This window comes from Sus scrofa, chromosome 12, assembly GCF_000003025.6.
Source record: "Sus scrofa isolate TJ Tabasco breed Duroc chromosome 12, Sscrofa11.1, whole genome shotgun sequence".
In the NCBI taxonomy this organism is placed as follows: domain Eukaryota; kingdom Metazoa; phylum Chordata; class Mammalia; order Artiodactyla; family Suidae; genus Sus; species Sus scrofa.
In genome coordinates this window covers 19,322,696-19,336,301 of record NC_010454.4, presented here as the reverse complement: position 1 = coordinate 19,336,301, position 13,606 = coordinate 19,322,696, and the positions used below count along the sequence as shown (strand labels likewise).

Sequence of the window (13,606 nt, the reverse complement as noted above, 5' to 3'; positions counted from 1 at the left end):
GCCCCGGAGGCGGGCCCGCCGGGCGCGGAAAGCGGCGGAGCGCGGGCGGCCAGGCGCGTTCCGCTTCTGGGAGGTACGCGCGCCGCCAGGCGCCGGGCGGACGCGGGGGAAGACTCCGAGGCCTGCGTCCGCGGGCGGAGATGCTGCGGCTCTGGAGCTCCGGCCGGGGTTCGGGGAGGGGCGATGGTCTTCGTCCCACCTCCACCCCCCGCTAAGGCGCGGCAGTCCGGTACCGCCACTGGACGAAATGCGGGGCGCAATAAAAGTTCCTCTGGACCGCGGCACACCAAGTGTCCCTCGGTTTTTCAGGAATTCAGGGACACACGGGTTCCGTTTGGGAGCTCGGACTGCCGGCTGCAGACCAGCAGCTCTGGTATTACCCGGGAGCTGGCCAGGAAAGCAGAATCTGCACCCCAGCTCAGACCTGCTGAAGGAGAATAAGCATTTTACAAGCCTCCCTGGAAATCTCTGCGAAGGTTAACGTTTGAGAAGCCCAACTCTGGGGCACATTTCTTCCAACCTTCAATGAGAGTCGGCATCGTACTTAAAGCTTGGGCTCTGCAAGCAAGCATAGGTAGCCCTGGGGAATGATGTAACTTTTTTTTTTTGCTGAAAAAATGGGGTTTAGCCCCTAACTCCTAGGGTTGTTTGAAAGATTAAATGTAGCATTCCAGGAAACCCCCGGGCTCCACATAGTGAGCACTGGGGAGGTGTTCTCCCTGTTTTTATCAGCAATTGCATAGGACACTTACTAGGTGCTACGCCCAGTGCCGGTGTGGAGATGCATCCCGCTCCTTTGCAGCCCTTCCTGGAGCAGCTGCCAGCCCACTATGAGCCACACGATGTCAGCAACTCATCATTTACGAGATCCCACTACCAGCAAAAGCGACAGGTCTCTGACCTCCCCCAATGGCAGCTCACCCGAAGCCCAACGTCTCCAAAAAACATCCGTGGTCCTGAGAATTCAGGAAACCCACATCCTGAACTTGTTCTTCCACTAACTTGTTCTAGAGCAGCTTGGCTGTTGCTCTGGACTTTCGCCTCATCTGCAAAAGTGAAGACATGGAATCAAATCATCAAGTTCATCTTTCACCTCTGCAAACAGCTGTGGGCTCATACCTTCAGGGAAACCATTGCCGGGGAGATTACTTGGCTTAGAGTCCAAGCGTAACCAGGGCTAGATTTCTCCATCCCCCCACCCCCACCCCAGTGCCTTTCTGGCCTTCCCAGACACCATACCTCTTCCTGCTGCTATTGGTGGCACTGCATACCAGGCAAGTGGGAAACTTTCTAATGTCAGCCCTCATCTTGACTTGAACCTACATTAGCTTTCAAAAGAGAAGTCCAGGGACAGCCTGGCATGCTCCACTGCTCCTCCTTCTTCCCTGGAACCTGTCCCTGATGTCATAACTGAGTAACTATGACAACCGGTCATGGGGACAGCTAAGTACCTCACAGAGGAGCGTGGGTGCCTTATTTCTGAAGTGAGACTAGGAAGAGAAGATGAACAGTTCCCTGGATTATCTGGCCTACCCTGTAATCGTCTCTAATCATAGACAGACCACATCATTCAGGAAGAAACTGGACTTTGGCCACTATGTATTCCATAAGAATAGAATACAAATAGGTACGTGGGGCAATTTGAACTGGACACTGCAATTAGGGTTCTGGAAGGGCCCACTTTAGAGGTATTGCGGGTAAACCAGACCAGTTCATGGCTTTGCAATGATATGGCTTTATCTGCATGAGGGCATTAGCATCAGTGACAAAATTTATCTGCCACCAGGGGGTTTACTTGATGGAAATGCTCATGTAACTTTTTTTTGTCTTTTTGTCTTTTTGCCATTTCTTGGGCCGCACCCGCGGCATATGAAGGTTCCCAGGCTAGGGGTCGAATCGGAGCTGTAGCTGCTGGCCTACGCCAGAGCCACAGCAACGCGGGATCCAAGCCATGTCTGCGACCCACACCACAGCTCACGGCAACGCCAGATCCTTAACCCACTGAGCAAGGCCAGGGATCAAACCTGCAACCTCATGGTTCCTAGTCGGATTCATTATCCGCTGCGCCACATCGGGAACTTCTCATGTAACTTTTTAAAGCCAAAGTAAGCTTGACGGAGGATAGTACTTCAGCACCCCATAGCCAAACTAGTCATATTGGAAAGACTAGGGAGAAAGCCTCTTTCATTGGATTCAAAGGACATTTATCTCTTTAAATTGTATTTTTCCCTGCCCTCACCATTTCTTTGTTTCTGCTCCAAATGCTTCAGAAGATGTCAGTTTGGGAAATTAACCTGAACCAAAATTCCTGAACTAGATTAGTTCAGAATTCAAACGTAATGTTTTAATCAGGGTCACCATCTAGATAGAATGTGAGCAGGTTCTCCTAGGCTATAAGAAGGCACCTGTGACATAACACTGCTCTCTTTCCTCCCTCGCCAGTGAAGCCTACTGTTGATACCAAACCTCCAGTGGCGCACACACATCACATTTTAAAACTGAGCAAACTACAGGTATTTATTCTTGCCGTCTGCAGATGGACCTTATGGATTTTTATCCCTGTCCTAAAGAGCCTTCTAAATACTAACCTCACTAAAGACTGGCTCATCCTCCTCCCCATCCACCCCACCCTGGTTTCCTCGGCTCCCCTCCCACTCTTTACTGTGGCCCCCAATTTGCCCCTTCCCCAAATCCCAGGGGAGGGGGATGCTCAGCCCTCGCGCGACCGAGCGCAGAGGAGCCATGACGTCACCAGGGTGGGTGGGGTTTCTCGACAGGGTGAACAAAAGAGAATCGACAAAATCGAATACGAAAACAAGCAACTGTGTCAGAAAATCGCCGACGCCCACCGCGGCCCTGCCCAGGTGGATTGCTGGAACGAATATTTTTCCAAGAGGTAGTGTTCTTTCTTTTCGTTTCGTTTTCTGAAAGTCAAAATTGACGTCCCTCTTGGTGGGTTTCAGTGCGGGAGGAAGCCTCATGAGAGTTATCTTGAGGGATAAGCAGAGACCCCGTCAAGGGGAGAGAAAACCACCCCAAACAGGGACCTTTCTGGAACGTTGAAAAGCTTTTATTCCCTCTAAGAGACTCTTCAGAGTCCTACTGAGAGTTTGTCACAAGAAAGCACTCTATCCTTTTGTAAAATGGGGACCATAGCTGGGACTCTAACGCAGCATTCTGAAAATTGTTTCCACAAATATTTCTTTTTTTTTTTTTTTTTTTTGTCTTTTTGCTATTTCTTGGGGCGCTTCCGCGGCATATGGAGGTTCCCAGACTAGGGGTCCAATCGGAGCTGTAGCCACTGGCCTACGCCAGAGCCACAGCAAAGTGGGATCCGAGCCGCGTCTGCAACCTACACCACAGCTCACGGCAACGCCGGATCCTTAACCCACTGAGCAAGGGCAGGGACCGAACCCGCAACCTCATGGTTCCTAGTCGGATTCGTTAACCACTGCGCCACGACGGGAACTCCCACAAATATTTCTTAAGCAACTGCTGTGTGCTAAGCACCAGGAATATGGAGACGAAATGAGATATGTATTTCCTAATCTCAAAGAACTCAAGGTCAGGTAGGGGGAACATTTATGTAAATAATTACACAATGTGAGCAGGGCTACAAAAGGAGTGTACGCAGGGAAGGGTTTGTTTGTGTGTGTCTATGTGTGTGTGTGAGTGAAGGGGGGAGTGTCAAGATGTCTTGCCTACTCTTGCGTATCTGAAATTGAGTCGAAAGTGGGGGAGAAGGAGGTGAACCCTAACTTGTCACTACCCAGTCACGATTTTTCTGTCGGCAAGACCTTCCTCCATCACCTAAACCGAAGCGTCTCAATCCTGGTTTCATATGATAATGCCTGGGGAACTTTTGCAAAATGCCAGTGCCCAGGTTCCACCCCAGACCAATAAAGTAGAATCTGCTAGTGGCCAGCATGGCACAGAACCACCCACCTTAACCTGAAAAGGCTTTGCCTATTTCCCAGAGCGAGATCTGGTTCAACAGGTGTGCAGGGCTTCAGGGCTCCACAGGCCAACTGGCCCTGAACTTCGGCAGCCTGGGCGTATGACATCACAACTTCATCTCCCCCACTGCCATCCAGGAGGAGAATTTCATTCTTCACACATCTTGGGGTTTTGTGTTTTTCAGCTTAAACAGAGAAACAAGGAACCGGGACCTAGTGAGAATCACCGTGGAGAACCAGGGCATCCTGAAGAGGCTGGGTGATCGCAAACCCCACTACGACCGAAAGTCGTCGGAGTTAGACTGGCAGGCACGTGGACACTCGGTGCTACTCTGCTGCACGCACAGAGTTTGTCTGTGTTCAGAGGAGAGTCAGTCTCAGAAGAGACCCCTAAACAGCTGAGGGCAAAAATCATGAGAAATGCAACAATTGGTAAAAGAAAAACTGCCCGGAACCTACCAAGCTAACAACAGGAGCATACCTACCCACTCCCACCCCCGCTAAGGACATCTCCTTGGTAGCAGAGCCATCGTGATGTGTCAGCCTCGGAGAATATCCGATAGTATCTTCCCTCATCCCTTAATTCATTCAGGCTGAATGTACAAGCAAAGAGGATGAAGAGTACACGGTTCACTATGTGGTTGATTTGCTTATTTAGGGATGACCCTTAAGAAAGTTAAAAAAAAAAAAAAAAAAACTATGACATTTAGAATGGATAAGCAATGAGGTCCTATGGTACAGCACAGGGAACTACATCCAGTCTCCTGGGATAGAACATGATGGAAGATAATATGAGAAAAAGAATGTATGTATGTATGACTGGGTCACTCTGCTATACAGCAGAAATTGGCACACCATGCGCGTTCCCGTCGTGGCCCAGCAGTTAATGAACCGACTAGTATCAATAAGGACGCAGGTTCAATCCCTGGCCTCGCTCCAGTGCATTAAGGATCCGGTGTTGCTGTGAGCTCGGGTCCCACGTTGCTGTGGCTGTGGTGTAGGCCGGCAGCTGTAGCTCTGATTTGACCCCTAGTCTGGGAACTTCCAGATGCCTCAGGTATGGCCCTAAAAAGACCAAAAAAAAAAAAGAGAGAGAGAGAGAAAGAAAAAGAAAAAGAAAAAAAGAAATTGGCACAACATTGTAAATCAACTATAATTTAAAAATTTCAAAAACAGAAGAAGGGAAAAAAAGCCATCTGCAGTGTTTTTATAAACCTCCACTCCCTGGCTTTGGTCTGTAAGCCTTATTTCTAAGCCATCCGTAGAATTTAGAACTTCAGCTTTGGCACCAGCACCCTGGCATTGACATAAATCTTTCTGATTTTTTTTTCCTTCAAGAATTCAAGGCGCTATATCAGAAATACCACCAGATATCTTCTCTCCCAAGGTGAATAGGTAGGTCTGAACACTGCTGCAGTTTATTAGAGAACAGTGATCACAGCCAAGGACAAAGCCCTAAAGACTGTAGATGAAGAATGAGGGGCCCAACGAAGGGGTAAATTTTGCTCTTCTGTAATATTTATTGGTCATCAGTTCAGGGACCAGAGCTCCGTCTTACATACAAGCTGTTGTCATCAGCTCTGAGGCTTTACGTGCGTCTAAAGGGGAAGTGATTTGCCTCAATAAGAAACGGGAGGTCTCGTGGCTTTGGTGTTGTGCTAAAGCTACATTAAGGGCCTCTGTCACTGTTCAAAAGGACCGTTGTGTTGGCATTTTGTATGATTTCACATGCTTAGTAATGACTGAGTTCCCCTGGCCGCCTGCTGCCCCCAGGGAGAAGGGTAAATGGACACTCAGGCTTTCCAAAGAACAGTTCTGGGTAATTGATGGCTCTCCATTTCTCTCCCTCTCCTCTCCCTGAATACAGGGTTACTCACCATGGAAAAGATACAAGAAGAGGCCCTAGGACTTCTCAGTTGCTTAGGATCTCAAGACACACCTAAGTGGCTGAATGCTCAATCTAGGATGCTTATAATAAAGCTTGGAACATAACATGAGTAAGTCCCATTTAAAGGCCCCCAAAGCTGTAAGTCCCACCCCCGAATGGAATCAAAACTGGGCGGGCAGAAGGAAAGATGTAACAAAGCCTTTTTATTGGGGGCTATGAACAGTGTTCATGAGAGAAAGAGAGACCTTTTCTTTTTCTTCTTCTTTTTAGGGCCACACCTGCAGCATGTGGAGGTTCCCAGGCTAGGGTTGAATCGGAGCTGCAGCTGCTGATCTACACCACAACTCGCAGCACGCCGGATCCTTAACCCACTGGAGCGAGGCCAGGGATTAAACCTGCATCCTCATAGATGCTAGTTGGGTTCTTAACCTGCTGAGTCACAATGGGAACCCCCAACTTTTAAAAAACATACACCATCACCATCACCCTGGGGGGAAGAACAGATAGGATGAGATGATCCAGCCACACGCTCAGCTCTGTCAAAACGGAAAACAAAAGCCCATGAGGAAATTAAAATTCAGGCAATACAGAGAACAAATGCCATAGTTCTTCTTCGAATTCAGAAAGTTGGAAAAGAATGCCGTAGGAAGTTTCCATAGACTCTGTTCATTTATAGGGAGAAGCAAGATTGAAAATGTCCAAAATAGGAATTCCTGTTGTGGCTCAGCAGGTTAAGAACTCAATATAGTGTTCATGAGGATACAGGTTCAATCCCTGGCCTCACTCAGCGGGTTAAGGATCCGGTGTTGCTGCAAGCCGTGGTTCCATATGCGGCTCAGATCTGGCATTGTTGTGGCTGTGGCACAGACCTGCAGTTTCAGCTCTGATTCAGCCCCTAGCCTGGGAACTTCTATATACCGCAGGTGCCCCCATAAAAAGAAAAAAGAAAACAAAATGTCAAAAATACCTTAAAATATATGACAAGGCAATATACATGGCTTCTGTGATTTGGTCATGCTGGTTTTGAATGTTTTTAAACTTAAGTGAAGGAGATCAGATCTTAAATGTTCTTATCACAAATAAATGTTTTATTTTAAAATAGTTAGATGTACAGGAAGTGGCAAATAAACATACAAGGGGGGCCTCCTATACCCTTCACCCAGCTTCCCCCAAGGTTAACACCCTGTGTAAACATAGTACAATTTCAAACCAGGAAGGTGACATTTTTACAATTTGTATATCGTACATATACAAATTTTACAAATTATGCATGCACTCCTTTGTGTAGAGCTCTATTCAGTTTTATCACGTGCAGTTTTGTGTAAGTACAACCGCATCTGAGATAGTTAAGTACACCATTATGTAAAGACTCTACCACCTCTTTTAGCCATAGCCACCCTCTTCCAGCCCTAACCCCTAACAATCACTAATCTGTTTTCCATCTCTGTTGTTATGCTATTTCATGAGTGTTATGTAAATGGAATCATGCAGTGTATATCTATTCTTTTCCAATTGGCTTTTTTCACTCCATATAATTTTCTTGAGGTTCAATCCAAGCTGTGTGTACCAATAGTTCATTCCTTTTTACTGTTGAGTAGTCCATGGTATGACTGTACCACAGTTTATTAAACTATTCACCCACTGCAGGTCATTTGAGTAGCTTCTAGGTTTTTGACCATTTGTGAATAAAGCTGCTATGAACTTATGGGTACAAGTTTCTGTAGGAAAATAAGTTTGGTTTCTCTGGGATAAATGCCCAAGAGTGTACTTGCAGGGTTGTAGTATAAGTCCATTTTATGGATTAAGAAGATGTGGTACATGTATGCAATGGAATACTATTCAGCCATAAAAAGGACAAAATAATGCCATTGGTAGCAACATGAATGGAACTAGAGACTCTCATACTAAGTGAAGTAAGTCAGAAAGAGAAAGACAAACACCATATGAGATCACTTACACGCAGAGTCTAAAATATGGTACAAATAATCCACCTAGAAAACAGGAACATCACGAACATGGAGGGCAGACGGGTGCTTGCCGGGGGAGGGGGAAGAGAGGGGGACTGATGGGGAGTTTGGGATTGGTGAATGCAAATTGATACATTTAGAACGGATGGGTGATGGGGTCCTGCTGTACAGCACAGGGAACTATATCTGGTCTCTTGGCTAAGAACCTGATGGAAAATGAAAAAAAAAAGGGCATGTATGGGTGGCTGGGTCACTTTATTGTACAGCAGAAAATGAAGGAACATTGCAAATCAACTATGCTTTAATTAAATAACAGCTGGCATATACTGATGACAAGTTTTTTAAAAATCCATTTTAAAAGAAACTACAAAGCTATTTCTAGAGTGGCTGTACCATTTACATTGCCACCAGCAATGGATGAATGATCCAGTTTTTCCACATCCTCGCCAACATTTGATGTTATCACTATTTTTTATTTTAGGCATTGTAACACATATGCAGTAACATCTCATGTGGTTTTAACTTGCATTTCTCTAATGACTAATGAAGTCGAATACCTTTCTTATGCTTCCTTGATATCTGTATTTCCTCTTTGGTGGAATAATGGTGCATTTGCCCATTTTCCAATTGGATTGGGATTTTTTAATATTGAATTTTGAGAGTTCTTTACATATTCTAGATACAAGTCCTTTACTGGATATGTGATCTGCAAAATACTTTCTCTGTAATATGTCTTTTCATCTTTCACAAAGCAAAACATTTTAATTTTGATGACATTCAGTTCATCAATGATGAAACTGTTCTGTATCCTGACTCGATCAGTAGCAATATCCTGGCTGTGATATTGTGTATAGTTTTGTAAGGTGCCACCACCTGGATAAGCTGAGTAAAGGGTACACAGGACCTTTTTTTTTTTTTTTTTTGGCCATCCCTTGGCATATGGAGTTCCCTGGCTCCGAGCCTCAGTTGTGACCTAAGCTGCAGCTGTGCCAGTGCTGGATCCTTAACCCACTGTACCAGGCTGGGGATTGAACCTGTGTCCCAGTGCTCCAGAGATGCCACAGATCCCACTGCACCACAGCAGGTACTCCCTGCATTATTTTTAACACACATGTAAATCTATGATTATCTCAAAATAAAAAGTTTAAAAAATCCGTATGTCCAAATGTGAATTCATCATTAAACTGGTTCCAGTCATCTGTTTGAGGAACGGCCATTCTTTTAGACAGCCAGCTAAGAAACCTGGCGGTCATCCTCTACTCCCTCTCTGTCACCCCTCCCCCACCCCCCAACATATCTTCTACCTACCTTTATATGTCTACTGCCTATTTCAGGCACTTACGATTTGTAATTGGATTTTTTTTTTTTTCTTTTTAGGGCAACACCTGTGGTATATGGAGGTTCCCAGGCTAGGAGTCTAATCGGAGCTACAGCTGCTGGCCTACGCCACAGCCACAGCCACACCGGATCCCAGCCACAGTGCTGTACGATAATTGCTTTAAAATCCTTGTCAGATAAAACCCAACATATGAATCATGGTATATTGGTACCAGTTGATTGTGTTTTTCTGATTTAGATTGGGGTTCTCCTGGCTTTGGTGATATGAGTGATTTTCTATTGTATCCTGGACATTTGGGTAACTGTGGTAGGAACAGCTCAGTCCTATTTACATCTTTGAGTAGGTAGGAGTCCCGTTAAGGTGCAGTGTGTAGGTTCTTACTTCTTTTATGGGTTTTTGTTCCAGTGACAGTTGGGTTTTCTGAGCCTTTGCCATACTGTTCTGGTCTGCTTGTTCTCTGGGTGCTGCCAGGACTCCCACTCAGTCCCTGCTGGTGTCTTCTGCAGTGGGGGAAGGTGCCTCCCTGGGCTGCCGAGTGTCGCTGGGCCATCTTCTGCAGAGGGGCGGGCCGGCACTGCTGGGCCTGGGTCTCCTCATGTCACGGGGAGACAGAGGGCTTCACTCCTGCTAGGAATGAATTGGGCCTAGGGTTGGGGCTCCTTGCGACGTCTCCTGGGCTTCCTCTCCCCAGTCCTTTGGCAGAGACAGCAAACCAAGCTTCTTCTCTCCCTCCCTCCCTTCTTCCCTGTCTCTTTCTACTCTTCATTCTGGGTTGCCAGGCCTCTCCAGAGCCCAGTCGGGTATGGGAGATGAAAAGAAAACCTGGGGAGTTCCCATCGTGGCTCAGTGGAAATGAATCTGACTCGAATCCATGAAGATGCAGGTTCAGTCCCTGGCCATGATCAGTGGGTTACAGATCCAGCATTGCTGCGAGCTGTGGTGTAGGTTGCAGACACGGCTTGGATCCCATGTTGCTGTGGCTGTGGTTGGCAGCTGCATCTCCAATTCAACCCCTAGCTCAGGAACTTCCATATGCTTCCAGTGAAGCCCTAAAAAGACAAAACAAAACAAAACAAAACAAAAAAACTTTGTGCGTATTACATTTATAATGAATAGGCAAGGAGGCCCTACTCTACAACACAGGGAATTATATGCAGTCTCTTGAGATATAGACCACGATGGAAGATAATATAAGAAAGGGAATATATACGTATGATTGGGTCACTTTGCTGTACAGCAGAAGTGGACACAACCCTGTAAATCAACTATACTTTAGTAATAATAATAAAAAAAGAATGGGCTTTGTGCATATGCTGATCTGTAGTTATTAAATAAGTCACCAAGTGCTCTATCATTCTTTTGGATGTACGAGCCTGTGATCGGTAGCATAAATGATGTAACCCTGGATAAGTGAGTGTAAAACTGATGGGCCACATGTCTGAAAGCATGTGTGTATTCAAACATACGATGGTAAAAGCACAAATGGAGGAGGTTTAACATAGCCAAGCGTTGCCTGTGAAGGACAGATGTAATTTTCTTAAACCCACCTCCTACAGGGAGTGGAGTGGATAGTAGAGAGGGCTGCAATTTGCTGGATCAAAGATAGCAAACGGGATGAATTCACTTGCCAGTTTTGCTCAATCAAGACTGGATACTATATCCTGAAATATCCAAGAGCAGTGCCTACAATGAGCAGGAGTGCTGTGCTCGATTAGCACTGTCTGCCATGGATGTAAGAATGGGTGGTGGCAGCACGCATGCCCCACTCATCTAACATCTCTGACCTAGAAGAGTCCTCCAGAGTGCACATTCTCTTTGGTTGTCGCCGTGGGCAGAGAGCTTACTTGCATTTGAAGGTCGAAGGGGAAAAAAAAAAAGGTACATCTTGAGGGGTATGAATAAGCAGATCTTTTGGTGTGAGGCCCAGATTAATGGACTTTTGCAGAAATTTTGCCCAGGGGCTCAGAACATATGGACTACTGGCTGGAATGGGACTGGGAATTGAATTTACACACATTTCACCAAAATCTTCTTGTACATAGGTGCATTTTTTTGTTTGTTTTTTCAAAAAAGACTCTTCTGCTTTTTACGAACAGCAAAAAATTTTACAAATGACCTCTGTCTCTGGGGCTCTAGTCCTTCTACCCTTTCAGACTTAGTAGCAGACAAACAGCTGTGGACACAGCTTGCCTTAGGGGTGGGGAAGCTACTTGGACAAGAAGGAAAGCAGGCATCGCATTTTAATGCCTTGCTTCACAATACACGAAGAGAATTACTATTTCATCCAACAATTGTGTAAAAATATTAAGGGGCAGAAAATGTCTGTTGGGTAGCATGAAATACAAACAAACAAACAAAAAAAAAACCCAAAAACAAAAAACAAAGTCATCTGGTATTCAACCACCGTGCTCCTACAAATGGGGGCAAAACTACCCAGATGAGACCTGCGACGAGTTGGTTACAATCTCCACCAAGGTGCCTCCCTAGGGGATTTTTCAAAAGTAATTTTGGCTTAACGTGTTTTTTGCCTGAGAGCTGACTTTAGGTCCTGGCTCTCCTGTATAATCCACACAACTTGGCATGTGCCTTTCAACTTCAAAGGGCAGCTGCCCTCCCTGCATGTGTCCTCTGTGCGACAGCTCAAGACTAGTTTCCCTTGCTAAGAATTCAGGACTCTCTAAGTATAAAGATATCCTCATCCTCAGAGTTCCCTTCGTGGTGCAGCGGAAACAAATCTGACTAGGAACCATGAGGTTGCAGGTTCGATCCCTGGCCTTGCTCAGTGGGTTAAGGATCCGGCGTTGCCATAAGCTGTGGTGTAGGTTGCAGATGGGGCTTGGATCCTGCGTTGCTGTGGCTCTGGCGTAGATCAGCAGCTATAGCTCCTATTCAACCCTTAGCCTGGGAACCTCCATATGCCATGAGTGCAGCCCTAAAAAGCAAAAAAAAAAAAAAAAAAAAAAAAAAAAAAAAAAAAATCCTCGTCCTTTTGCTAGAGCAGTCTGAAGCACACGATCCTATTAGATGGACCTACCAGGTTCATAAGCTAGAACGTGGCAAAAGTATCCTCGTGTAAGAAGGCAAAATGGAAATTTCTAAATGGGTGGCAAACCTTCTCCCTTGTGCTTCCCTCTTCACCTGTCCTCCTGTTTTTCTCATGAGGAAAAGAGCTTGAAAATCTTACCCAGGTCAGCAGCCTCTTTTTCAGTCTTAGAAGTCGCAGCCACACGCAGATTATTGTAAATTCTAGCTCGAAGACACTCCCCACTTAGAAGTCAATTATTTAACAGGTAGCCCCATTTATGGGGCCACGAAAGAAGAGGCAGTATAGGGTAGTGATTAATAACATCTCTGGCATTAGGGAGACTCAGGGACTCAAATGCCATAGCGCTGCCATTTTTTAGAGCTGTGTGAGCTCGGACACATTTAAATGTTTTTAGCCTTTTTTTTTTTTCATTTGCATAATAAGGATGATGAGAATTCTACCTCTTAGGCTTGGTGTTATTTGTCAAAGTCATGTATATACAGGCCTTAGGATAGTTCCTGGCACCGAATAAAGACTTAACATACATTGGCTATTAATAAGAAATACACTTCTCTGAAGCTAAGATCTATTATCACAAAGCTTGTGTGGCATTAAACACTTTTGCTCAGAGACAACCCCCTAGGCCCACACTCAAAGCCTTCATATTCTGATTTTGACAGGACTGATTTGTTGTGACTTAGACATAGTATTGACAGGGGGGTCATCTGGTTTCCCATAAGCTAACATGACAGGAGCCCCCATAATCTGAAGGTAGGGACAGGTGACAACTGGACAACTGTCAGTAACAAGAGGGTCGATCAAATGACGGAACAGAATGAATGAAAACAAGCAAGGGCTCAATCTTAGGAGTCTGAGGATATGAGAAATGACACAAGCAGCCTTACATTCCCTGAAAACAGGGAGTCCCCATCGTGGCAGAGCGGAAATGAACCCGACTAGTATCCCAGAGGATGCGGGGTCGATCCCTGGCCTCACTCAGTGGGTTAAGGATCAGGCATTGCCGCGAGCTGTGGTGTAGGTCGCAGACGTGGCTCGGATCCCGCATTGCTGTGGCTGTGGCGTAGGCTGGCAGCTGCAGCTCAGATTCGACCCCTAGCCTGGGAACCTCCAAATGCTGCAGGTGCAGCCCTAAAAAGACACACACGCAAAAAAAAAAAAATCATAGAATAGTACAGTAAGTCATGGTGACAGGGAAGCGTGACTCCATCTTCCAAAAGAGTTATTGAATGCTCACGTATTTAAGAAGACAGAGAACCAAGTTTTCCATGGCCAGGCAAACACTCTCTTAAAAAGGTTGAAATCAACATTTTAGTGCCTGAAGACAGGGGAGCTTTAATTGCATGGAAAATCCTCTGGGGTAAAGCCACTCCACGCCCAACAAAGCTGGAAAAATGAAGTGTCCCTCCATGT

At 45.8% G+C, this 13,606-nt stretch overlaps 1 protein-coding gene across 1 annotated transcript; it reads left to right on the top strand.

The window, feature by feature from the left end:
• Positions 81–5,948, top strand: C12H17orf105 (chromosome 12 C17orf105 homolog). Its single transcript, XM_003131374.6, has 6 exons — positions 81–1,627; positions 2,443–2,513; positions 2,778–2,896; positions 4,142–4,265; positions 5,295–5,351; positions 5,824–5,948. The coding sequence occupies exons 1-5, from the start codon at positions 1,504–1,506 to the stop codon at positions 5,349–5,351; spliced, it is 495 nt and encodes a 164-aa protein (XP_003131422.1). The 5' UTR covers positions 81–1,503; the 3' UTR covers positions 5,824–5,948.